This window comes from Passer montanus, unplaced genomic scaffold, assembly GCF_014805655.1.
Source record: "Passer montanus isolate IOZ18808 unplaced genomic scaffold, ASM1480565v1 scaffold50, whole genome shotgun sequence".
In the NCBI taxonomy this organism is placed as follows: domain Eukaryota; kingdom Metazoa; phylum Chordata; class Aves; order Passeriformes; family Passeridae; genus Passer; species Passer montanus.
Genome location: NW_024369930.1, coordinates 2,525,774 through 2,553,171, shown reverse-complemented (window position 1 = coordinate 2,553,171; position 27,398 = coordinate 2,525,774). Strand labels below are relative to the sequence as shown.

General features: G+C 35.3%; 1 protein-coding gene across 2 annotated transcripts in view; it reads right to left on the bottom strand.

Annotated features, from left to right (window-relative positions):
• Nucleotides 1-27,398, bottom strand: part of CACNA2D1 (calcium voltage-gated channel auxiliary subunit alpha2delta 1) — a 368,301-nt gene that overhangs the window by 178,867 nt on the left and 162,036 nt on the right. For both annotated transcript variants that reach the window (XM_039723786.1, XM_039723787.1), the window contains exon 4: nt 20,422-20,481. In XM_039723786.1, coding sequence (XP_039579720.1) covers nt 20,422-20,481 — 60 coding nt within the window. The remainder of the gene's footprint in view (nt 1-20,421; nt 20,482-27,398) is intronic.

The following is a 27,398-nucleotide window of genomic DNA, read 5'->3' as shown; positions in this document are numbered from 1 at the left end:
AAAGATTTTCTTCAGTAAATTCTGGAAGCAAACTTAAAATTATTGTAGCAGATTATATTGTAAACATATATTGCTACATAATTATAAGTACATGTTCTAAAATCTGAAATTACAGCCAAATATGTTTATTTGGATTTTGTTTTAAAACAGGATGCTTCCTATGACTTCTAAATATTTTACCCAAGAAGTGCTAAAGCACCCAAAGTGAGTCAGTGAAAAAGCTGCTCTATATTGCAGATAATCTGCTAGTGAAGATTCTTTTAGTTTACAGGTAAGAGGCAGAGAAAGAAATTAAAATCAGGGAGAAATTAAACATGCAGCAAATATAAGTCTGATCTTGACTCTTCAGTTTAAAAAAAGGTTCTTAGAATTGTGGATAGAAATTTGGTGAACATTTTAAGACCATATTGGTCCTACATACAGTGAAAAGGCATTCACATTAGTAAAAAAACTGGGAGTCCTTTTGTTTAGCATAAAGCAATAAAAATATTAATAATACTGGTCCATTTCACTCTTTAGGCAGACCAAAGGAAATTAATGTAAATGCCTACAAATGTTAAAAAACCATTTCATTAAGTATAGGCAAAACATCCATTTTAATGAAAAAAAAATTGCATTGTATCCCCTTGGATAAAGGAGTGTATTAAAAAAAATGCACTCTAATAACTTTGGGGTAATTAAGTTTTAAACCCATCCTCACAAATTCTATTACAAATAATTCAGGCAGTTTCAGTTTAATCCTGTACACAGTCTGACATGCAGTTTAAAGCACAATAGACTCCTCAGAAAATAAAGCTAAATATGGCCTACCACGCATAAAAAATTACATCTGTTTGTAAAGAGGATATCTGACAATAAAAGCCTGCAAACAGGGAAAAAAAAGGAAAAAATGTTAACTACTACTATCTCTCTTGCTACAGCTTTGTGATATTACATAAGCAAAATGACACATATAAAATAAGGGGCTTAGCTGCTAATAACTTCTTTTTACCCTTCTGTATCCATGTGTAAAAATACTGATTTATCACTTGTCCTTAAAGTGAACAAAATTTCAGGCAATATAGTAAATCAGTTGCAATTATAATTATAGTGTATGCATGCAATATCAGTACCTAAACATGAGCTGTAAGAAATTGGTTAGAATATGCATTTAAAACATGAAAACTGGACATAAAAGCAAGATGTTTTAAAATCTAATCATTAAAATAAAAAATAAAACAGTGAAATAATATTCTATCAAGAAACATGACACTATATTACCCAAAATATGGACAAATGAGTCACCTGGGTTAGAAATTTTTCCCCCAAACATAATTTGATTAAATAACTGCTTTGTCAGAATATTAAATTTTATATACTAATTAAAACCTTCCAGGTCTTCACTATAATTTATGATAAGCCTTTTTCATCAGATTTGTGTAAAGGGCTTTTCTCAAGATTCCACTGAGACTAATAATTGAAATAAAAAGATGAAGGTGAAGATTACAGGAAATAACGTAAAGGAACATTAAAGGTGCTGCACACTCTTTGTCATAGAATATTCTTTCTTTTAAATGGTGAGAAAGATCAACTTTTTCAGCATTCATTTACAGGTAATTCCTTCACTGAAATTATCAGTACGGAAACCTTCAAAATTTACTGACAGCTTTCATCAGGGGGTCACTTGACCATTCACAGATGCATCAGAGTGATAAATAAAATGAGTAATTTATCAATCACCTGCATGCTCAACAGCAGGACTAAAACATACAAGCCTCATTTAAAAAGATGTTAGGTAAGTGTAATGCAAGACACATACAGAATCCAGATAAAAATACACTATAGGAAAGATATTCTTTCAAGCCCTTGTCATGAATTCTGAGCAATTTTGATCTGAGGTTGGATCTACAGATTGCAGCATTGATGGTGGTCAGATTTTAGGCATCTGAGTTAAAAAGTGAGATCTTGAAAGAGTTAATTGAAGTCTAAACTTGGAAGAAGCTAAAACTTTGGAAATATCTGGGATTTCACTATAAATATTCTCTAGGTATCTCACATCCCACACACCTCAGGCTTGGCTCTGCCAGCCCACCAGTGCTGTGACCAGGGCAGGTCTCAGCTCCCTCTGTGAGCAAAGGTGGAGCTGTCACCCATCAGCTCCTAGGTCCACTCAATGGCCTGACCTTCACAGTGACACATTTCCTTGTGCCCTTCTACTCCCTGTGACAATATCTGATTACGTGCCGAATTTAACCAGGCTTGATTTAATTTGCCTTGTGCAAATTATAATTAGTAAAGCTGAGTAGGAAGTTTTTTATATCATATTCAAACCTCAGGAGAAAACCCTTCTAGTTTTCACGGGACACAAGAAGTAGGGTTTGTTGTTTTGGTTTTTTGGGTTTTTTTTTGTCTCAGTGTCCATCTTATGCTACATTATACATTTACTTCAAAAAAGGGAGGCAGAGAAGAGTATTAGGGTTACCTGCATAGCCTCAAAAAGAAGGATAACAAACACTAGAAAGAGTACTTATGTCTTCAGATCTCTAGAATTCATCATATAAACTGTAAAAAACTTCATGTAAAAAAAAAATTCCACAATTTCAAGGTATTTTTCACTGCAAGAATAACTGTTAGAAACTGCCACTGGGCTACTTAAGCTGCCAGGATGATCCTTAACTTCATGAAAACTTGTGCAAATTATAATTAGTAAAGCTGAGTAGGAAGTTTTTTATATCATATTCAAACCTCAGGAGAAAACCCTTCTAGTTTTCACGGGACACAAGAAGTAGGGTTTGTTGTTTTGGTTTTTTGTTGTTTTGTTTTGTTTTGTTTTTTTTGTCTCAGTGTCCATCCTATGCTACATTATACATTTATTTCAAAAAAGGGAGGCAGAGAAGAGTATTAGGGTTACCTGCATAGCCTCAAAAAGAAGGATAACAAACACTAGAAAGAGTACTTATGTCTTCAGATCTCTAGAATTCATCATATAAACTGTAAAAAACTGCACGTAAAAAAAAATTCCACAATTTCAAGGTATTTTTCACTGCAAGAATAACTGTTAGAAACTGCCACTGGGCTACTTAAGCTGCCAGGACGATCCTTAACTTCATGAAAAAAAGTTAAGAATACATTTCAAGTACTAATTGCACTTTGACTGTAGAATTAAAAGTCAAAATTAGTTGAATGTGTGAGATTAAATGTAATAGAGCCCAAAAGCTGAGAAATACAATTCAGACAAACACACACCCAAACCAAAATCTACAGAGATGTCTGTTCTTATGAAAGAATACAACATACTCCACAAGTAACTTCTGCATAAAGACATCCTCTGCCTCAATGGCCTGCAGTCAAACACCAATCTTTGCTGGACATGCAGATAATTGTTAACATAACAATGGAATTTTGAAAATTTGCCTACTGGTAAGTATAGTCTATTTTTTTTTAATGAATTGTTTTTCATTTTGGGGACTTTTAAAATTTACTTTAATTTTCTAGTGCAGCTGGTAAACTAAGCAAAATAAATGTGGCAAACAATTAAGCATTTTTTTGGTCGCAAAGACTCAAAGGCCAAATACTTCATGTAAGAATGAAAAATTGGCAACTGAAAATTTAAAGTTACAAAACCACATTGATGTTATTCTCTGACATAGTTGCCTATATCACAGACTGACTCATTTTAGTTAGTCAAGCTGAAAAATTATTCTCAAAAATGGTATTTTGATCCATAGTAAAACCTAGGATTTTATGTACTTGCATGTGTGACAAATAAGCAGGAAAGAAAATCATACGGAGACTTTTCTGGAGTTAGCAAACTTAAAGAACCAGCTTTAAATTTAATTTAAAGAACCAGCTACGTATATAAAGAGATAGGAATAACCATCCTCTGTATTCTTCCCCCAGTGCTCTGAGCCAAAAACGAGGAAGACAGAGTTAACCCTGAGAAACAAAAATGTTTTAAATCCACTTTAATTTTGGCAAATAAATTCTTCCAAAAGGTTCAGGAAACTGCTAATTTTCTCATTACAATAGCTTCCTCAAAGTATAAGCAACTTCTTTATATAAGGAAAAATGCAATTGATTACAAAGCAGATTTCCAGGTGGGAAACTGAAATTAATTTGTTAGCAGCTAATTAACCTCTATATCACCCTATTTGATCAGTTTAATTAAAGAAGCAAAGTATGATTATTATAATTTATTCAGCATTACTTTCTTCAGTTGATGAAAGAATATAAAAACAAAATAAATTTTTAAAAATTGTCTAAACTGATTGCCTATTATTTAGATTGTAAATAGTACAATAAGTAGAGTACGGGAGCCTAATTAAACAATTTGGACATGAATTTCCTTTGGAATTTGCATTCTGAATTCATATCTGTGTAGGTGTTGGGATGCAATGAACCACTTGCACTATCATAACGGAATATAAAAAATATGACAGTCCTTCGACTCTAACAAATCTTCAAAAGCTTCTGAAAAAATTATTTTCTACAAAGCCTTCTTCAAGGCTTGTCTTCACCAAAAAAATAAAAAAAAAATAAAATCAACCCCAAAAAAATGGGTATCACAAAAAATACATCACACAAAGTAAGTCACTGTAAGTAAATTCTAAACAATAGTACCCAAATAACATAAATGTATTTTAAGAATCTCACTGGAATAGAAAAATGTCAACATTTTCAGCTTTCCTTAAATTGCAATAGCAGAGAGCCTTATACAGCTTTTTATTTACTCTTTTATCCATATGTAAAAATTGAAATATAAGAAGATTTTAGGATCCTTCTATGGGGTATTACAATACCATCTAACACAGGAAAAATTAATTTTTATATATGAATTATGAAAGGATGATCCAAAATTTGGATCACATTTTACAATGCTGACACTTACCTGTAATTTTAATGATCTTTAATATTTTTAAAAGCACTGATTTCTTTCCCTGTCAGGATCAATTCTTCACAGAGTTTATTCAATCACTTAACATGTGTCCTTAAACCCCAGAAATTTATAACATACCAAAAAAAAAATCCCCCAAACAATTGCTATAACTCATTTTACAACATTTTCATGAAAATTAGGAAAAAACGTCACCACATCTCTCCATTACCTCCTAAATGTGAAAAGTCCCTTTACAAAAGGTAATAAAGGTCAAAACATGTCAGGCTATGTTTTGTTTTTAGATTGCTTTGGCTTACCCATGTAACAAATGTCTGGCATATTGACTGTTAATTGTTTTAATGGGCCTCTTATAAAGACCAAATCTTTCTTAAGACTTTAATCTAAATTATTTTTCCTCTATCTCTGATGTCTTAAAAGGAAAGCAGTTACCAGGTTCTAAGAATCATCCCAAGCTCACCTAATTAATAAAGAACAGAAGGAATCATAATTTAATTATTCAGCTTTGGCAGCTGTTTTGTGCATGTCTTGCACTCAATCACTGCAATAAAGCAAAGTTTCAGGAGCACACCTCATTTCAGAAGTAGCTCAGTAGCCAGAGACAAGCCAGCAGCTGGAAAATATTCCTTTTGCTATTTAGTATGAAGTGATGAAGACTTTTCCACTTAATCATTACAAGCACAAGGTTTTTATATATATATATATATATATATAATTAAGTAATTTTTCTTCTTAATTATTAATATTATATTGGTATGCTGGAAGTCATGCAGAAAAGAAATAGGATTTAAGAGTTCTGTCAATATCTTGCTATTATGTTTCTCATTCTCCACCTTAACAACAGCACTAAATAAAAAGTGGTTTGCGTTTCCTCATGTGGACCACAACAGGGGTTTTCACTCATCAAGTATTTGATGCTTATGCCACAAACTACACAGAAATACAGAGAAACCACTGAAAACCAGACTGATGGCTGCTGGCTGTCAGTGGGATATAGAGAAAAGTAATTCTTTCCTTGGGAACAGTCCTGGGCTTTGCAACTCAGAAAAGGAATCATCTAGTTATGGATTTGCAGATCCTTCTAGTTCAGCAACTGCACACAATTTAAAAAAACATTTTAAGTTTTATACAAATAAATCTTATTCTAGGCAGAGAATTTATAACTTTACAGCATTTTAGCAATTCCATCAAAGTGTATGGTAACACATGTGAGTTTGGGCCTTTATACTATATTTCTCACTTTCAAATTCTCATACCAATCAGCACTTTGAAATTCATCTCCTTTCTAAAATTCAGGGTGGACAGACAAATATATCACAGAAGTGCAAAGAGGTGAAGATAGAGACAATGTGAGAAATTTGAACCAGCAAAATATCTTTCTCTTGTAAAAAAAAAAACAAAAAACAACAACAACAAAAAAAACCAAGGCAATTATTTGTTAAATCAGAAAGTCATTTGTTGAGTCAGAAATTTGACAGTCAGAAAGGCTCCTGCAAACTTAACCCAGGCTACTGAAAAAAGAGATTAGCACTGGAAGATCATAGGGAAGAATATGAAGTAAATTGCAAAGTATGCATTAAACCGATTTTAGTTTGAAGAAATGCATAATTTTATTCCCTGAAATTTATGCTGAATTGCTTAAAATTATCTCAGCTCAGCTCTCCACAGCACCATTACACAGTACTACAGAAGCGTGAGCTGAGATTGCAGAATACACAAGAGGGAGAAACTCCAAGTGTTTGAAAAGGAATCTGGGAAACTTGGGCTGATGGGGAAAGAAGAAGGAATGCTTCAAAGTGTCTTGTCAAGGATGATGCCATGTGCACACCCACAGAAGACATGGCAATGAAAACTGGGGAGAAGGGCAGACTATTGCAGCAAAGCAGTCATTCCAAACTGTTCCCATCAATGACCTCTTTGACAGCAGCCAAAACTTCCCGAGCTTCTTCCCCTTCCCTCCCATTCCCCCTTCTCATTTTACACAGTTCATGTAAAAACTTTGCAATACACCCTGATAGAGATTGTTTTCTTTTGGTTTCACTTTAGGAAGTAGATGAACATGATGGGCTGATAACTCTTACAGCTCCAGAAAACTAAAGGAACAGAAAACATCCTAAATTAGCCACTCTTTTCCTAGAAAAGTCCTCCAAAACAATTTCAGCAGCTGACATACTACAAATACCTCTAAACACTTGTCCAATGATCTGACACTTTTATCAGCACTATGCTGAAACCCACTATGCTGATGAGAGCAGCACAAGTGTGTTATTTGGATACAGTGAACTGAAAATCACTGACATAAATAAATCATGGGTTCCTGCACAGAGTGAGCATTAACTTTACAAATTGACCCCAAGGGCCAGGACTTTTTTCTGCAGTAAGCCACAAATACACTGTTCACACTGAATATGAAATATTTATGGGTTCCTGCACAGAGTGAGCATTAACTTTACAAATTGACCCCAAGGGCCAGGACTTCTTTCTGACTGTTCACACTGAATATGAAATATTCCTGGAGTTTAAAACATTAAAGAAATAAAATTTCATAACTATGGGCACATACTAGTTTAAAAATTCAAGATACTCAAAGTATCTGAGCCCACCAGAGTTAGTCCTTTGTAGACCTCCAAAACAAGAGACTCAGCTAAAAGTGTGTTCCTGTTCATAGACGTAAATACACAAACACTATTGGATGATATCTTTGAGCATTATATGCATGTACATACAAATAGAAATACATGTGTAAGTATAAACACTGAGGAAAATTTATACAATTGATATCTGCATATAAATAACTCTCACTCATTTAAGTAGGCCCGGCACAATCTTAAAATTTGTCTGATTCTCAAAATATCACCTAAATATTTTTTATGAACACTGAGCAATAGGGAAAAGCATATCTAGTATCTCAGAAATGTGTAAGCTTTAATTCATTATATTCAAGAAATAAAGAAGACTATTTTCTCTCTTTCATATTACAACATTTAAAGCTCTTGAAAATATATTATTGTAAAGCTCCTGCAAACATAAAAGAATTTGATGAATTCAGCTGTATTTATCTTAATATTTTCTTATCAGTATAGAGATGACATAAGGAGCTGAATTAATTAAGTGCATCCTATTCTTAACATACACAAGTTCAATTAGATAGAGGGATTTGCACTGCTCTACTCTTAATAGTCACTGTAAACACTTTGGTGAATTATTATGGTTTCAGTAAAACCTACTGATTATGTCTGTAAAGGAAATCCTGTCCATGTCATATTTATTTTTCATAAAAGCAGCATTCATAGTTCACAATCACAGCATAGTTCATTATATGGTAAGTATTTTCATAGAAATAGTGGGATATTTTCCTTACTGCTGTTAGTTGAATGACTGAGGAACTTACTAAACTTTTGGATTTTTCCTTCCAATTTTCAAGGTTAATTTATCTGTGACTGCTAAGTATCTATCGCTGTAAATAAAACTTATTCTGTCTTGAACAATATTTCCTCTTGATGCTTATTCTTGACACAGGATGCTTACTGATGTGTAACCACGGGACTCTATCCTAAAGAGCATGCTTCATTCTTCACAGTGAGTATGATGTGCATGTTTCAAAATAAAATCCAGATCAATCCTAAGCACACTCTGCTTTCATCCACGTTGTGCTTGTTACAGCTGCCCCCAAGGCACCTAAGCAATGTCCAGACACGTCCTGTGGCGCAGCATGCACCAGGAACCATTCTCAACTCAGCTGGCAGGAGGTAATACCCTGCCTGGCTTTCTGCATGCCTCCATCACCTCTGCAGGTTTTATATGCTCACATACTCTTACATGCGTCCAGACACGTCCTGTGGCGCAGCATGCACCAGGAACCATTCTCAACTCAGCTGGCAGGAGGTAATACCCTGCCTGGCTTTCTGCATGCCTCCAACATCACCTCAGCAGGTTTTATATGATCACATACTCTTACATGACTGATGTAATTAATGTACGCCCAAAATTAGAGATCGAGAGAGACTGGAAGTATTTGGAATTAAATCACCCATTTGGTGTGATCCCTGTAATAAGGAAAGTGAGTCAACCATCAGCAGAAGAAATGGCAGCCAACACTTGGGATTAATAAATATATTAATGACATGGTATTGAAAAAAAACCCCACTTCAGTCTTAATCCAGCTTTTGGGATTTTTTGCTGGTATCTCTCACCAAAAATGAAAAGAAACCAAACCACCCTTTTTCGCAGTATCACAGCTTTTGGAAAAAATATCTGCAAATATGGGTTAAAAAAATTGAAATCTATCTGAAAGGTGGGGAAGTGCTATGGCAAAACTTCATCTATGAGCATTTTAGAATACTTTAAGCCTAAAGGTCATTTAAACGATGATGCCCACAGCAAATTAGATAAAACTTGCCGACTTGGAGAATATTCAGTCTGGTAGAAAACTTTTGTTGAAAGTTTTCTTTAAACTTTTATGTAGGAACAAAAACCTCACAGACAAATCACAAGAAGTTTTAGGAGGTGAAAAGATCAGAATTTTATGCAAGCACAGAAAAATATTAACTGAGCTGACCTTCTTAGTTTTACTGTACTCCTGCGTAACTCTTAAGAAATGCAAAACAGAAGTCACCCTCCTGAGACGTGGTAATGCCCAAAGGAATAAGACAATCCTACCTGAATTAATAATTCATCAGGGATTATTCACCTATTTTTAAATGCAAGGATCTGGTCAGATAATTTTTTATATTTATTCTCATATTTCCAAGAAAGTTACAATTCACAGTATTTCAGTGCAATATAATTTGTGACTAACAAAAGGGAAAATTAGAACAGAGTGATAGTGTGTTCTGTAAACTCATCAATCACAGCCATAGAGCTGGGCCAGACTTCTTGATACTTGGTAAATCCTAATGCCCCTTCAATGAGACCTAGACTTGTTTGTGTGTTTATTTAAAGAGTTCTTATGTGCTCATAGCAAGAAATTACTGTGAGAAAACAAAGCAAATGCTTAACAGCTACATTTCTGGACAAATCAGGTAAAATTTTTAAGCATTTCTTTGCATGATGTTAGCATATGTTAGGATATTGCTAATTTTGAATAATTTCCCTGCTCTGTACATCTTTTGCTTTGTGACCAAGTCTATAGAAATATCTGACACTACTTCAATCACACATCAGCATTTGCAGGACACAAAAGAGACACACTTGCACCTTTTGTTTAAATTCTAATGAGAATTATACTATCTTCAGGAGATGGAAAGCTAAGAATTCCCAAATCCCTCCAGCCAAATGCAGCCCTTAATAATAAGATTGTCTTTCACTCCCAGAGCATTTGAAAGTTTATGTAAAATGAAAGACCTATTAAAGTTTCTACAGTATTGCAACTGCAAAAGAGTCAGACATCAAACATTTTGTGTTTACATCTACTGCACAAGTCTCTTCTCAAGGAGCAGGGCTTCTTGGGGGTGTAGAGGTCTAAAAATTTTTAAATATGGAAACTTTTCAATTCCCTTGTTAGGTCCTTTTCTAAAGGTAATGAGTTTTGACAAAGATAAGCTACATTTTCATCTGGCATCTTACAGGAATCCTGGGACAAAACAAGAAGGTAAAATATCATGCCTGCATGACACCACTGGTTTTGTCATTTGGAAAAAAAAAAAAAAAAAAAAAAAAAAAAAAAAAAAGTAAATGGAGTTAAGAAAACCAAAGAAAACCAAAAATATCTCCACCTCCAAAAATCCAACCCATTCAGCTCAGACTTTCAGGAAAAGTTCTATTTTTAGTGTGAAATAACACATGTAGAATTACATATGCACATATTCATAGTATTTGCTCTTTCTAGCAGGAAATATTTCAAAAATATTTGGGTTTATTTTCCTTTAAAAAAAAAGCCTCTAAGGTTTGCTATTCTGAATGAAATTCCTTCTCTGAAGTAAGAGCCAAACTTCTGTAATATTTACTGAATTTCTCAAACATAGAAGTCTGACTCCATTATGAAAAATCATATTTGAGTCTTATAACATTGATTAAATTAATGTGCATATTCAATCAGGTTTTTTAAAGTTTTAATTAAAAAACCTAAAAACCAAACAAAATGAAAACAAAACAAAACAACAACAAAAACAAGCAAACAAACAAAAAAAACAGGAAAAAAAATGAGCAACAACCAAAAAAACCCTGTGCCTCTTCCAATTTGTAAATATTCACAGCAAAGATAACTTGGTTAATACTCCTTTTTCCAAAACTTTGGCACATTTCCTAAATTCAGTGTAAAAAGGGTCAGAATAATTTGTGACAACCGACAGAAAAATGAGTTTTCCTGGGAAAGTGAGAAACTAGTAAGATCCTAGTTATACTGGGATAAATCCCAGAAAAAATATATTGTTAGTTTTGAAATGAAAATATTTGACAGAAAAGCTTACAGACTAACAAAACAGCACCCTTGAAGTCCATCTCTAATTGATTTTACTTATACACCAAAGGCAGCAAAACAGTGCTATGAATTACTTATCCAGAATGACATGAGGAACTGAACTTGAGGTGAAAGGTAACATCAAAAAACCAGTTAGCTTCATCTGATTCAATGAACTCTTAGAAAATGTGCACAATAGCAGCCTGAAAAAGCTTTTCTTAGCATATTGTACTTCTCAGTTTTAAACTGAAGAACCTACAGGATGTTAATAAATTGAGTACAATAGTATATCTTGCTTTTAATAAGGTGTTTGTTCTGAAAGCACATTAAAGCCTCATTCAAAATGAAGGTGATAATGCACATGTATGGCAGCTTAATAATAGAAATCACACCTCTCTTTCTTTTCTTCTTACCTAGATCCTTCCCTCCACCTCTTTCAGAAGCTGCACATTTTTTAAATGAGTTTCCTAGTCAATAAGTTAAAAAAGTGTATTAGATGTCTTTAACATATTTGATTTTTCAGATAAAATGGAATGCTTGAAAGCCCTCAACAGTGATTGAAGGTGTTTCTTTGCTTCACTCTAAAAGCTTTTTTGGCAAGTTTCCAACCAGTGAAACACTTCACTGCACAGATGAGATCCGTGCAATGATTTTTATTATAAAGTTACACTCCTTTACTGAAGGTAGGCATATTAAGGGATGGTAAATAACCAGTATCTAAAGACCCAAAGCTAGCTCCTCTACAGCTACACATTGTATATCCCTGCTTATTTATATAATCTTAATTCTGATTGTACTGCTACCACTGTCTTCCTCATCAACTCTCTAATGGGTTTAAAATTCATGAAGTGTGAAAAGGAAAAAAAGAAATCAAGAATTGCCAGCGTGATTAATGACACTAACACTCATTGGTGTAATTCTCATACATGATTGTATCAGATATATAATGGAACAGAAGCATGGAAGAGCTGTCCTATGGCAGCCCATATTTTAGAGGAAAATCAATGATTTCTAGAGTGAAAGACTCATCTGAGAGACTCTAGGAAGTTATAAAACTCCAGGTAAGGTAGTAAGCAACACTACTCTTAAAAGGATTTCTAATGACTTGGATTTTTTTTTTTGCCTTTGAGATGTTTTTCTTTTATCTAACCAGTACCTGCTAGATATTTGTAAACCAGAAGGCACACTGAGACTTTCTGAAATAAGAATCCAAACATAAGGGGGCAGGATGCTGGGGACAGACAGGCAAACAGAGGGATCTTGTTCCCAGGAGGGAATGCCAGACAAATTCTGCACTAGTCTGGTGAGGCTTATGCCATGTCTTCAAAAAGGCTTCAGCATGGATATGTTCACACTGGATTTCTGCACTTCTATGAAATTCTCCTTACTAATGATGGACATCCTGGGAAGCTGAAGTCAGTGTGTTCCAAACTATTGTGTCTCCTATCTCACTTTGACAAATATTATAGAGAACTGCAGAAATGTTTGTTCCTGGAACATTCACAGTGAATTTCCATGTCTCAAAAATGTGTAAGTGATTTGATAAACATCAGGTAAACATCAGAACAACCCTTAAATCCACCCAATTTCAGTAAATAATATTTATCCTTATTTCCTCTTTACCTCACCTTCTTACTGCTCCCAGCATACACAAACAGAAATTCATGCCCTGGGTAGAAAAATGTTCAATTGTAATCACTGGCAGAAAAATGGTAATTAATTCCTTTCAGTAAGATGGGGCACATTTAATTTAAATTATACACAAATGAAGGCTACAGGTCACAGAAGAGGTGGTACACAGCCCTTCAGAGAATAAAATATTGTTCTCCCTAGAACCTGTCAATTTAAATTGATAATTTGGATTTTTTTTTTTTCAAGTCACAGAGGCTTTAAAAATGTGAGACATTATCCAAAATGAGTCAAAATTAATGGAAGATTTATTCACTGAGTTTTGGATCAAAGCACTGTGTGAAGATACAGACAGCTTTTACACTTTGCCTGTGTTTAGTGTTGTCATAACTTTCACAAAATTATAAAGTATACATGACTTACTAGGAAAGGATCCCACACCTACATTGAACCTACATTGAGTCCAGTGAGGACTGGTTCCCTGTACTGCAGGTCTGGTGCCCAGTTTCACCTGCACCATTTCTCACAGATGCTCTTTGCACAAAAGAGAATTATCAGAGGTCCAAGCCATAGATAACTGTATAACCTCTCTGAAGAAATGAGAGAAAAATTATTCTAATTTGTTTTCTTCACAGAGATTTCCTTCTTTCAAGAGGCAAAATATGTTTAGCAAACTGCTTCTTTATAATGAAACCATGCCAAAGCTTAAAGTTTCATGGTTTGTTTCTTTGTTTTCCAGTGGAGGCTTTTAAGATACAGTGTTTTACCATTGTTGTAACATCCAGAATAAATTACAGGTAGTCCTGAAAATCTTCAAACTAAGATACAACAGAGACACCTACTACAGCTCTGCTCTTGCAGGTCACTGCTTGGATCAACTCTGGTGATAGGAAACCTGATTTATCTTAGTTTTCCTTTTAATCTTCTGTTTCTTTGCTGTGCAACTTTTCACTGCAGTTTTATGCAGCCAAAACTTATACTAGAAAAAGATAAACAAACAAACCATAATTCCAAAGTAATATTCCCGTGACCTTTTGTCATTATTTTTAAGCCAAGTTGGCACATGAACACCAGCCTACATATTATCATTGGAGAAAATGCTGCCTAAAAATTACCAAGAGGTAGAAAAACATCATTTACACAAAAGAAAATAAAATTACACTACTGCTTAAAAGACAAAGCATTTAGAAAGAATTTTTCATGTGGCATTTTTATATGATAATTAATTCTTACAATTTTGAGTTTCAGTCTCCATAAACAAGTGGATGTTAATAGGCCATCCATAAAGCTCCCTTTTTAAAATACCGATGAGATATCCCTTATACTTTTACATGTGTAAGTACAATTAACACAGCAACCCAACTGGAAACAAAATTGCATTAGTTAACCAACCATTGCAAGGCAATCAAGTGTGGTATCAAATGTAATTGTAGAAGATTCATTTGGGGAATAACAGCAATTACTTCATACAGAATTCTCCCTTTCATTCTTTCAGTTTGCTGCTTTTTTTTTTTTTCATGAGTCTCTATGTCAGAAAAATAATTGGGTGATCACAACTGTCAAAACCATCCCTATTTCAATCTGTAGCATACAAGAAATTTCAAACTGACAAGGCTGTTTCATTTAGATATATTGGTTTGTACCTCTGAGTTGTAACTGCTTTAATCTAAAATATTCAAGCAGGCTTAATTCCTCCAGCTGTACAGGCAGCTGGGGAATTGGGCAGTACCAATGGAGTAGGAAACAAAGAATGGCATTTCTTCATTTGCCTGAAGCTAAGCACTTTTGATTTGCCTTCATAAATTTCACAAATATTTTCTTAGGACCGAATAGTTTTCTAACAGGCAAGTACTATTTTCAGGCCATACAAGTAAACTACAGTTGAACTATTTTAACCAGCTTTGTGCTTCATCAAGAAATAACACAGCACAATCCAATATTTCTTTTTTTCCTTTAGAAGATATTTGATATTCTTAATTGCTATTCTTATTTAATATTGCTTTGAAGAACTTTGTACCTTTAGTAAATTAATCAGTCATTTCCAAAAATATTTTGATATTTTATTATCAGTGAAACATACCCATATCATAATGTTTTTTTTCTGTTACTTAGCTAAAACTGATGGTAAGTATGTAAGATGCATGCTCTTAACTAATTTTAGATTTCCAAAATGTCCAGCTCACAGCTGGATAACTGACTTACACAGTGGGTGAGCAATGGGGTCATGGACCAGGCACAAAGGTTACAGTGAATGGGGGGACATCAGGCTGGGGACCTGTCACTGCTGGGGTCCCATTGGGCTCCATCCTCAGCCTGGTTCTCTTCAAAACCGTCATTAATGGCTTGAATGTAGGCTCAAAGGAATACTAAGTTAATTTGCTGATGACATTGAACTGGGAAGGAACTGTCTACTCCCTCAAAGGCAGAGAGGTCCTGCAGAGACACCTCAATACACTGGAGTGAAGGGCAACCACCAACCTGATCAACTTTAACAAGGGCAAGAGCCAGATTCTGCACCTGGGATGGGGCAACCCTGGGTGTGTTATAGACTGGGGAATGAGAGGCTGGAGAGCAGCTGCAGAAAGGGACCTGGGGGTCCTGATGGCAAGTTGAACATGAGCCAGCAGTGCCCTGAGGGCCAGCTCTGTCCTGGGGGCATCAGGCACAGCATCAGCCGCCAGGCACTGAGGCGGCCTCACCTCGAGTGCTGGGGGAAATTTTGGGCACCACAATATAAAAAGGACATTGAAATATTAGAGAATGTCCAAAGAAAAACCAGGGGAATCCTTAGGAGGAGCATCTGAGGCCACAGGGTTTGCTCAGCCTAGAGAAAAGGAGACTGAGGGACTCAGTGTGGTCTTCTACAACCTCACAAGGGGCAGCAGCAGGGCAGACACTGATCTGTTCACTCTTGTGGCAAGACCCAAGGAAACAGCCTGAAGATGAGTTGGGGGAGATTTAGGTTGGATATTAGGAACAGGTTTTTCTTCCAGAATTCCCCCATAGTTGGGCACTGGAACAGGCTCCCCAGAGAAGTGGTCACAGCACCAAGCCTGACAAAGTTCAAGAAGCGTTTGGACAACTCTCAAGAATAGGGTGTGATTCTTGGGGTGTCCTTTGCAGAGGGAGGAGTTGAACTTGATAATCCTAATGGGTCCCTTAAAACTCAGCATAGTCTATGATTCTATGAAACTGAAAGAAGGTAGGTTTGAGTTAGGCACTAGGAAAAATTCTTTCCTGTGAAGGTGGTGAGGTACTGCCACAGATTTCCCAGAGAAGTTCCCTGGAAGTGTTCAAGGCCAGGTTGGATGAGGCTCTGAGTAATCTGGTCTAGTGGAAGGTGTCCCTGCCTATGGAAACAGGGTCAGAACAAGATGATTTTTAAGGTCCCTTCCAATTCAAACCATGCTGTGATTCTGTGATTTATAAAAGATTCGAAATTTAAAGTTTTTTGTTTGTTTGTAACTGTTTAGTCTGTTTGAAACAGTTGGAATTTAATATACTATTGTACCTAAAATATTGGAAGAAATTATACTCTTATTCAATTAGAAATAGTACAGAAAAAGGAATTTCAGTAGATGTGGATCTGTATGTTGGTAAATAGTTTCGTCTCCTAACTATTTTTCTAAAGGACAAACAAATTTTGTAGTTTAGACAATTTGGAAAGTCTTTACACTAGATTATTAAGTGAAATTTAAAAAAAAAAAAAAAAAAAAAAGTCTGTGGGAGTAAATCTGGAGTTTTTCCCTGTAGTAGCTTATTTCAAAAGACTGCATCTAAGATGCTGAATTTTTGATTATACTGTGTCATTAACACGAAAATAATTTTTTTAATACTTGCATGTATCTTTTGCCATGAACTGTGCAAAACCCACTCATACTTAGAGTAAGGTGTTAGAACAGGCACCCTGGTCATCTTTTGACTGACACATCCCTTGTAGCTCTGTAAAGACCTCGGTCTCAAAGCCAGCCTTCTTTAGCCTTTCTTCTTTGCATATGTTCCACTCAAGTCAGTCCATACACACTTGCCCAGGAGGAATGCTTGTGATATTTTCTCCTGAAAACTCCATAGGATATTATTTGGCTCCAATCTGACTGTCAAGGACATTGCTGATCACAAGCTCATTAGAAGCAGAAATAGCTTGTCCCATGAGGTCCATTCTACAGTGACTCATGTGCAATGCTGCTGGAAGGGCTTTTATCACCCATACCTAAATCCTGGATGAGAAATGAACCTCATGCAGCACGATATAGACCATTCATAAAGCTATCAGAGGAACTTTAAGAACCTTTAACTGCAGAAAGTTTTGCGGTCTATCTTCTATTTTCCATCACAGCCATTAGGAGAATGAGTCTTCTTCTAAATTAAGTTTATCAGAAAGATCTGTGTGCAAACTAATTTGAGCAGGCATTTTCTAAAAAGTAGGCCAGAAGAGAAGAAAGATTACTTCTGGCAAAAATGGAACAAATTAAATTATAAGAGGCTTAATACATTTATTTGAAATTTAATTGCATAACCTAATGTCAAGGTTATTATATGGTGCATACTGTTCTGATCCAAATTCAAAACAATAAAGTACAATCTCAGTTTGTAGTTACTTTATTATAAATCCAACTGCCTTTGGTTTTTTTTTCAATACTGACCATAGCCTTTGCCCTGAACTACAACATCAATATAAAATCACATTTCCAAAATATTTTTAAATGTTTCCTTGGCAATGAACTCAGATAAAACCTGAAGCCTCTTTGGTATGACTGACTTGTACTGTGAAAAAATGGATAAAAAGAAAAACAAAAGCTGAGGTGGTGTTGACATGATGCCAGAATATAGCGCAGAAGCAAAATGATTAGAATGAGATTCTGACTTATTCACACAGCTCTGCACTGAGTCCATCAAGCCTGCAGGTTTTGTTTTCCAGTCACAAGAGAGACAGATTAGCAGAAAAGGTCGCTGCAGCATTCTTGTTCCAGCATCTCCATGGAATATGCATTGTGTGTTTCACTGTGTGTTGGAAGCTGAGACTGTGCAGAGAGCACACTTAAAAGCATTCAGGCTGTGTCCAGACTCTCTGTACTCCTGAAGTCAGTCACTCCTACCTGAATTACATGGCCTGACCTTAGCAGCTTTTTTGTCTGTTTTCAGATGTTCAAGTGCCTGAGTAAAACTGGATCAGAATGAACATTTCTGCTGGTTTTGACTGGGTTAGAACTAATTTTCTTCATAGTAGCTAGCATGGGCTATATTTTGGATTTGTTCTGGAAAAAGGGTTGAAAATTCTGATCTGTTGGTTTTTGGGACCTTAGCAGCTTTTTTGTCTGTTTTCAGATGTTCAAGTGCCTGAGTAAAACTGGATCAGAATGAACATTTCTGCTGGTTTTGACTGGGTTAGAACTAATTTTCTTCATAGTAGCTAGCATGGGCTATATTTTGGATTTGTTCTGGAAAAAGGGTTGAAAATCCTGATCTGTTGGTTTTCGGTTACATGGCCTGACCTTAGCAGCTTTTTTGTCTGTTTTCAGATGTTCAAGTGCCTGAGTAAATCTGGATCAGAATGAACATTTCTGCTGGGTTAGAACTAATTTTCTTCATAGTAGCTAGCATGGGCTATATTTTGGATTTGTTGGGCTATATTTTTTGAAAATCCTGATCTGTTGGTTTTCGGTTGGGTTTTTTTTTTGTTGTTTTGTTTTGTTGTTTGGTGTTGTTGTTGTTGTTGTTTGGTGGGTTTTTTTTTTTTTGTTGGTTTTTTTTGTTTGGTTGGTTTTTGTTGTTGCTGAGGAGTGTTTTTGTGCATTTGAGGCCTTTTCTGTTTTTCACTCTGCCCCACACAGCTGACCCCAACTGACCCAAGGGATATCCCATGCCATACAGCACCATGCTCAGTGTATAACACTGGAGGAAGAAGAAGAAAAGGGGTGGACTTTTGGAGTGATGGTGTCTTCACAAGTCATCATTAAGGGCAAAGGAGCCCCATTTTGCTGGTTTTGACTGGGTTAGAACTAATTTTCTTCATAGTAGCTAGCATGGGCTATATTTTGGATTTGTTCTGGAAAAAGGGTTGAAAATTCTGATCTGTTGGTTTTTGGTTGGGTTTTTTTTGTTGTTTTGTTTTGTTGTTTTTTGTTGTTGTTGTTGTTTGGTGGGTTTTGGTGGGTTTTTTTTTTTTGTTGGTTTTTTTTGTTTGGTTGGTTTTTGTTGTTGCTGAGGAGTGTTTTTGTGCATTTGAGACCTTTTCTGTTTTTCACTCTGCCCCACCAGTGAGGAGGCTGGTGGTGCACAGCTGACCCCAACTGACCCAAGGGATATCCCATGCCAGACAGCACCATGCTCAGTGTATAACACTGGAGGAAGAAGAAGAAAAGGGGTGGACTTTTGGAGTGATGGTGTCTTCACAAGTCATCATTAAGGGCAAAGGAGCCCCATTTTCCTAGGGATAGATGAACACCTGCCTGCCCATGGGAAATGGTGAAGGAATTCTTTGTTTTGCTTTGCTACTGAATGCAACTTTTGCTTTACTTATGAAACTGTCTTTACGTTAAACCATGAGTTTTCTCATTTTCAGTCTTGCAATTGACTCCCCCATCCTGACTGAGAGTGAGCAAGTGCCTGTGCAGTGCTTACTTGTCAGCAGGGGTTAAACCACCACAACATTCTTAGAAAACCACTGTGCATTTAACTGTGTTCTAAGTGATTCTCATGAATGTGCAAACACAGTCCAGGTTTGCAGCAGCATAATGTAAAAGTACCATCTGCTTTTATTTCTGAAGGAACATGGAATAAAGGCATAATAAAAAATTTTGACACTTAGCCGGGAACTATAGCCTAAAATTAAGAGACTTATAATCATGCAGCACAATATTAATTTGGCCAAATTGGAAATAAAAACATCAAGGTTGCACATTTTAAAATCATGCCACTTATTCTTCAGTAAAGCCTGAAATGAATAAAGAAGATAATTTAATGTTTGACCAGGCTGGGGCCTCTTTCAGCAGTACTAGAATATTGAAAGAGAAGATGCAGTTATTAAAATATGGAAAGGGATTCTATAAAAAAAGTCTATGACTCCCAAGTCATGCAGATAACCAAATCCTTCTGTATTAAGTTTTTTCTTGTTTGTTTGGTTTATTTTTCCCTTTACATAAGAAAAGACAACTTGTAAAAATCTTTTCTATGATTCTGTTTCAGTGTTTGGAATAAACACACTTTTAACTGGTAGCAACCATCACTCAAATGTCTTCTCTGTAATCATTCCTTGTCTGTCAAAACAAACAGACGTCTTGTGTACAACTCACAGCTACATCCATGGTCTGTGAAGCTTCCTATGAGCTTCTGAAGGGAAAAGTTCATTTTATTCTCTAGACACCCTGACTGAGACTCTGTTTACTGAATTAAATAGACTGTCTATTCATAGTCAGTAACCCTTTCTGTAGTAGATACATAAACAACATATTGCAAGACTACAGTGAACATTTCAAAGAGGAAAAATCCAAGAAGGTTAAAAGGAAAAAAAAATGAAGCTTACCCCAAACTCATCCCTCCATTGATGCGATGCCTGGTACTTCTCTGCTTCTTTAGCAAGGCGCTGAAGAACAAAGAGAGACAGGACATAAATTTTAGTCTTTACTGATTCTTCATGTAGAAAAGTTCTTTTATTTTACCTTTTTCCTGTGCGTATTTTCTCTCTATATATTTTGTATCTATGCTTTTTGCATTTATTTGAAGACTGTGCATTTGAGTCAAGGTGAACCATCTCATCCAAAAAATGTTATTTTCTGTATTATTTGATATTTAAGTACTGTAATGCGTTAGAAAATTTAACCCTCACTCCAATATAATTGAAGAAGTTCTAGTTAAGTTCAAAATCCATCAACATCCTGCTGAAAATACCCTCTCTTTACGCACACTACCTTGTCTTATGTGCATTAATTCAATTTACTACCTAATGACAAGTACATATTAAAATATTAAAACACTATGTTATGGACCTTTATTTCTCTGTTATATCATTTAGCTTCAACTACGGAAACTCCTGACAGCCCTGTAATGCAAAAAAAGTCAGTAATTTGGGACTAGCTGAAGTCTGAACTCATGGGTTGAATTAGCAGCCAGAGAGTAACAGGCATGTTCCTAGAGGGCATTTCCCCCACATTTAATGTTTTGAATAAAATCCAGTCTTTTCACTTAGCCTCACAGGAAGAAAATCACAGTGTACAACAATTTGCTCTTTCAAATCAATCTTATATAGACACATCCATTAGACTGGATGATATCTTCCTCCTCATACAAAATTTGAAGTCTTTGAAAAAAACCTGTTTGGACACAATTCATATTTCCATATAGAATTTGCCAGGGTAATGCATGTTCTCCAGCAAAGCTGCACACCAATCCCCTATCCCACAGATCCACCCATCCCTAAAGCAAGCCAGCTCACTCTGAAGAAGCAGCTACCTGATGTGAATGTAGCTCATGTGGACTCAGTCATGTCCTAATTGTTGAGTGACTTACATTTAGAACTCAATTATTTTATAGTCCAATACAAATTTTAGCAACTGTTTTTAGGGAGTCATGGTCCCTTTCCAGGAGACACAGCCTGACTATGTCCACCAGATAAGTAGGGATGAAAATTCTTACTGTGTAACAATAAGTCTGATGACCCTTTTAATATTCAGACTAATCCCTACACAAAATGAACTGGTGTCTAAGTCACACTTTCAGTTGAGTCACCTTGTCAGTTCTTGCTAGCAGCAAAAGGAATACGACCAAAGTCCAGGAAAGCTGGAGTTCCAGACATGGTTCTGTCAGAACCTCAGACCTTGCAACTGCCTGTGCTACTTTATTCCCTGAGGGCAACCCCTCTCCCTGCTGTAACAGCTACCAGGATGATTGACACATTTCAAAAATCAGAACTTAGGACCTTTTCCTTATTTTTAGGTTTGAAATAATTCTTTAAAACCAGAAAAAAGTCAACAAACCTATGTCTTCTATGGCCACAAAATGTGCCCCCACTCAATTGTTTTATTGTCAATTCAAATGATTCTTAGCTAACAGAAAGCAACCAGCACTTTAGAGGTACTGCTCACAAGAAGTACATCCACAGCAACCAAGTACCACATTAACTAAAGCAAAACTATGGTATCATTTCATACATTATATTGTAAAAAAACCACAGTCCAACTCTTTCTTGACTGCACTGGACAAACATCTACAGCATTTCATTTTTTCGGTAATGCACTAGAACAACTTTGTCCATCTAATGTATTCACTTAACCTAGCCCGTTCTGCATCTAAATTTGTATATCCTCTGATAGATTCAAGATTATTAAGTCATATTTCACCAGATTGTTGCAAAGCAAGATATAACACTTACTACACGTGTAAATACCTGCAGTTAACTGCCCTCAGATTTCCTTCACACTCTGCTCCATTGCCTTAAGGTACTCTGAGAACCACAAAAGACAGCAGAACCCAAATGCACAAAATGATAGATGGCTTATGGAGAGAAATATATACTCATCATTAACATTACTAAGAATTTTTCATGGAAAGAACTGAAGCCATACTTGAAGTTCCTCAGTTCAAATGGTAGATTTCTTTGCTAATCTGCACTATAAAGTGAAAATGTTAAAAAAAAAAAAAAATAGGTTTGGGTTGCTTTCTCTTGTCTCAGAAGAAGGGGAATAAAAAGAATATCCCTCACAAAATTGTGTTCTTATTCTCCTTTAGAATTTTTCAGTTTTTCAGTCAGTTAGAGCCCATCCTAACTGGCCAAGCAACCTTCTAAAAAACCCTACATGCAATATCTACAATGCTTTACACCTTAAAATAGCCTCAAAAATGAGAGGTTGGCATTCGGGGCATGTGTACAGAGATTTGTTAAAGGTAATCCTGCTGATACGAAAGTCCAAGCAAACTGCTTAAGAAATAGTAATAAACAATGAGAAAACAGTTGTTCCTTGACTTCTAGAACCACAAACCAAACACCATAATGGAAGTACACATGACAACAAGACAGGACCATGGCAACTGGCTGAGATACCTTTTTGATTTCTTCATCACTGCTTACCTGAAGAATCTCTGCATTTTGCTCTATTGTTCAAAAGTCAGTATTTTTTTTATTGTTGCTGTTCTAGTTATTTGATCAATTAAAAAAATATTTGAAAGGTATCCAGTACTTTAGTTGGAATGTATATTTAAAATATACCTCATATTACCCTGTGTCAACACTCCTCTATGGCCCAAAATAGCCGGGCAGTCAAGAAAACTCAAGTTATTGTGTCTGTTATTGTGACACAAGGAGGCTAATTTTTCATCTCAAAGAAATCAAACCTGCTTCCTTTTGAGGTATGCAAATGTCAGGTCTGTCCTTCCCTGTTTTGATGGAAGAGTCCCTGGAGAATGCTGACAGAGAAGCTGCACAACAGCTGGCATTCACCTGGAGCTTCCCATTTTCCCTCTAATTACAATTAGGGATTAATAAGGCATCAGCTGCTTTAACACCATGACCCACTGCAGCTCCCTACAGGTTTCTCCAGCAAATACTAAAATCCTGAGATACGATTTTTTCTGTGTAAGAAAATAAGAAGAAATGGTTTTAAACAATATTCATGAATATTAGCTTTAAATAATTTTTTTCTTCTATGTCCTCTGTATTGCTTTCTGAGAAGATGAAAGCTGTGAAATGTTTTCATGCCTTGAACAAAGCTCTATTTAACAGCATCTTTTGGATACAGAGTAGGAAAAGCAGAACAAAACTAAAAATGGAAAAAAAAGAAACAAAATAACACGTAACAGAAGTGTTCTGGCTTACTTCATTGTATTTAAAGAATCCTACTTCGTGCAGTCTGCTGGAGAAAACAGATTTACTCTGAATTAGTAAATAAATTGAGAAACCATGACCAGGGAGAGAGGGCTGCAAAGGCTAACAGAATGCTGTAGGATCTATCCATGTCCTTTGGAGGATGCCTGACAGCTGTGTGATGGTGCTTTTTAAGTAAGGGATCAGAGGAGCTGATGCCAGATTTAGCCAGGGTGATTGACACAGTAGCTGATGCCCAATTTATGGTGCTTGGAAACACTTTGATTAGACATGCAATTTATTGAACAAATTTTCCTAGATTAAAAAATTACTCCTATATATTTTTAAAATTTACTTTAAACTTTTATTTTTAAATTATTAATGAGATCAGCATTCTCACTCTCTTTTTCTTTTTTTCTTTTTTTTTTTTCTTAGTAGGATGCGTGCATTATTTTCAGCAATTTCCAGAATAGTTAGCTCATCAATTAAAAAAAAATATATAAATATCCCTTAGAAATCAGTCACTGCTCACAAATAAGTATTTTTAATCAAACTTTGAAAGGAGTCAAGAGGCACCCTCCACTACATTTCCTTATATCTTTGAAAGAGAAAGGTTATCTTCAAAGGAAAACAGCTATTGAAAAGTTAGATAAGGTGCAAGTGTTAATTCACTCCACCAGCCTATGAATCTTTCTTTAACTTTTAAAGGGATTTTAAAAGATTATACACGTACAAACACACACATAAATAATAGAAAAGGAAAACAACTAAAAAAGGTCCAAAGCCCAGCTGCTTGTCAATCTCAAAAACCTCTATTTTCGAAGGTCTTGTCCCCAGTTTCCAAGTTCATGTAACTATCTCTGAAAGGCAGCCTTTGATGCAGCACAGACAGCAAGAATCTTTATCTGATCTGTAAAGATCAACTCCCTAGAAGGCCTATTCATCTTCCAGCTTTCATTTTTCTTACATGTATGTCATATTTTATCTCCTCCTTGCTAGCACAGGATTCTGTCAGCAAATGGCCCAATTAAATTTATATTCAGTACAATGAAATAATTTTCTTTTGTGCTTCCCATTCTCCTTTAAGTGTTTTATTTGAAAATAATATTCAACTATTTCTTTATATATCACATTATTATAAAATGTGTGATCTTAAGAGTTAATAAATATCAGTAACCTCACAAACTTTCTAAAATACAAAATCCAAGGATTTTTTTGAGGTTATTTTGAGAAAATAAGTACTATGGGAAAATATGTCAATATCAAGCTCATAAAGAACAACAGAGAATACAGAATGACCTTCAAGTCCTGATTGTAAAATATTATCCAAATACTCAAACCTGTTCCTGCATGAACAGCACAAAAGCCATGAGAAGTAAGTGTAAAAGTGGTTTAATACATAGTTTCCATATATGTGTCTGAAATACAAATAGTTTTCTTCCATAGTTGATTATGAATTGGATATGAATTACAAGATGAGGAAGAGATTTTGTAAGACTCATATATTGGTGTCTGAAGTGTCAATGCAAAACTGATACTGTTATTTCACTACAGGTTTAATACAGACTGACAAAATTTAAAGGATTATATTCTCAGCTCAGTAAGCTGTTGCATTCTATACTAAAACAAATTAGAACTATTCTCTTCTACCTTGATTCTGTTTTCTTTACATGCATAGCATGTATTTTCACAGGAATTCTTGGTAATGAATTTTCCAAATACCCATGATTCACCCTATTTAATAATTGTACCCAATTGTATAAAAAGACTACCCAGGTTGTCACACAGAGAGCGTGAGCTCAACAAACAACTGTAACCTGGAAGGTCAGTAACCAAAAGTGAGCATAGATGTGCTAAAGATAGCAAGACCATAACCCTCATATAAACACATCTGCATTCATGTTCTTTTCCCATGATAATTCATATTTCCCTATGTAAAATAAGGACTTTTTTCCTAAGTTTCACTGCATTCTATTATATAAAGGCCATAATCTTCAGCAGAAAGGTAACCAGAACTTTAAACATATTTTTAAGTTGTTTTTTTCTTTAATAGAGTGACCAAATAGAGGTGGGGCTTTTTTTCTGATCTGCAGCTTGGTTATATTTTAAGTATTTACACTGCAAAGTCACAGCTTCTCTTTACTCTGACATCTGCTGTGCCACATGATGGTAATGTGATCTGTGCTCTGTTAATGAGGATATCTGAGGCATATAAGGTCACAGAAAGACTGTGTTTATAATTGTCTCCTATATTCTATACAGAATGTGTACGTTGTACTCCTCAGCTGCTCTCTGGGGACAATTCCACTTTTGTCATCTAAGGCAGCAGTTGAGTCATATCCCTATGGAAAAAAGGTATACCAGGGGTCTGCTGACTTTGTAATACTCAAAAAAAGAAGTTTTCATATAAAATGACTGGCCTAAATGTATGTATAATTTAAGACGATTGGGAATTAGCACAATTTTTGAAAAGCTAATGTTATTACACTCTGGACAACAGTTCAAAGTAACACCTCAATCATTGTTTTCCGCTCTATAAACAATTAACAGCAACCTAAAATGATACATTTATTTTTTTCCTAATTCAGCTGGAGATTACAAAACTCAACATTAATTAAAAAGTAAGCAGAAAATTATTTTCCACAGTTTGTCTGCTTTTCTAATGTATTTCAAGACATTTCTGCTTTATTCATATGAAAAATAATTCTATTTCAGACCTTCTTCATCAGTTTTTCTAACATGATGACCTCATATCCAAAGAAAGGCTGTCATGTTGTTTACAAAGTAACTTAATGGAAAAAAAAATATTATCACCTTCCACCTATTTAGAAGACAGAGCTTTAAAGGTTTTCAGTATCTGTTAATAGCTATAATGAAAATCATTTTTTGTCATTCAAGACAACCTTTATTCCTCTTGTTTACTTCAATGAAAGAAGGAAAAATAAGGCTGATTCTCTACAGAGAACTTTTACTCTTCTGTTGGTCTTCTAGTTCCAAAGAAAATCAAGCCACTGGTCGAAATGAGAACAGAAATCAATGGGAAATAAAATCTGAATTAGAGATTCTTGAGATTACTTGAGATTACAAGATTTTAGGAAAAGTTAACACTTTCTGACATAACTAATCCCATTTATTTCAACAGGAAAAACTGAAATTGGGATGCCTTAAATGTGCTTTTGATGCCTAAAGTGTCACGTGCAATCACCTGTCACTGACAAAAGTGTCACATAAGGAAAGTAAGAAAGGATAAACCCCAAAGAATATTTGTCACAGTAACACTTTTCTATAACATATAAACAGCCCTTCCTAAAACATGAACTAGAAATACCTCTTCTCTTATATAGATTCCTAGCAAATTGACAAAAAAGAGAAAGAAAAAGTGGCATAGTGGCAGGACCTCAAGGCCTAAAAGAGAGCTGAAAGAGTCTTTGAAATATAATAGATTAGGATTTTCAGCTAAGTTTTAGAAAGAACCTAAAATCCTTCAGAAGTAGTCAAACATACAAATATTGTCACTTTTTGTTTCCATCCTAAAAACAAATCACAGAAGAGCTGGAGCTATATACACTACTGAAAGTCATCTCTGGAGAATAAATAACTAAATAAGAAAATAAATAAATACATTTAAACTTCTGGAAAAGTGGTATTGCACTTAGGGGAGCGCAAAACCTGCAGAAGTTACAGGAGGATGATGTCAAGTACTA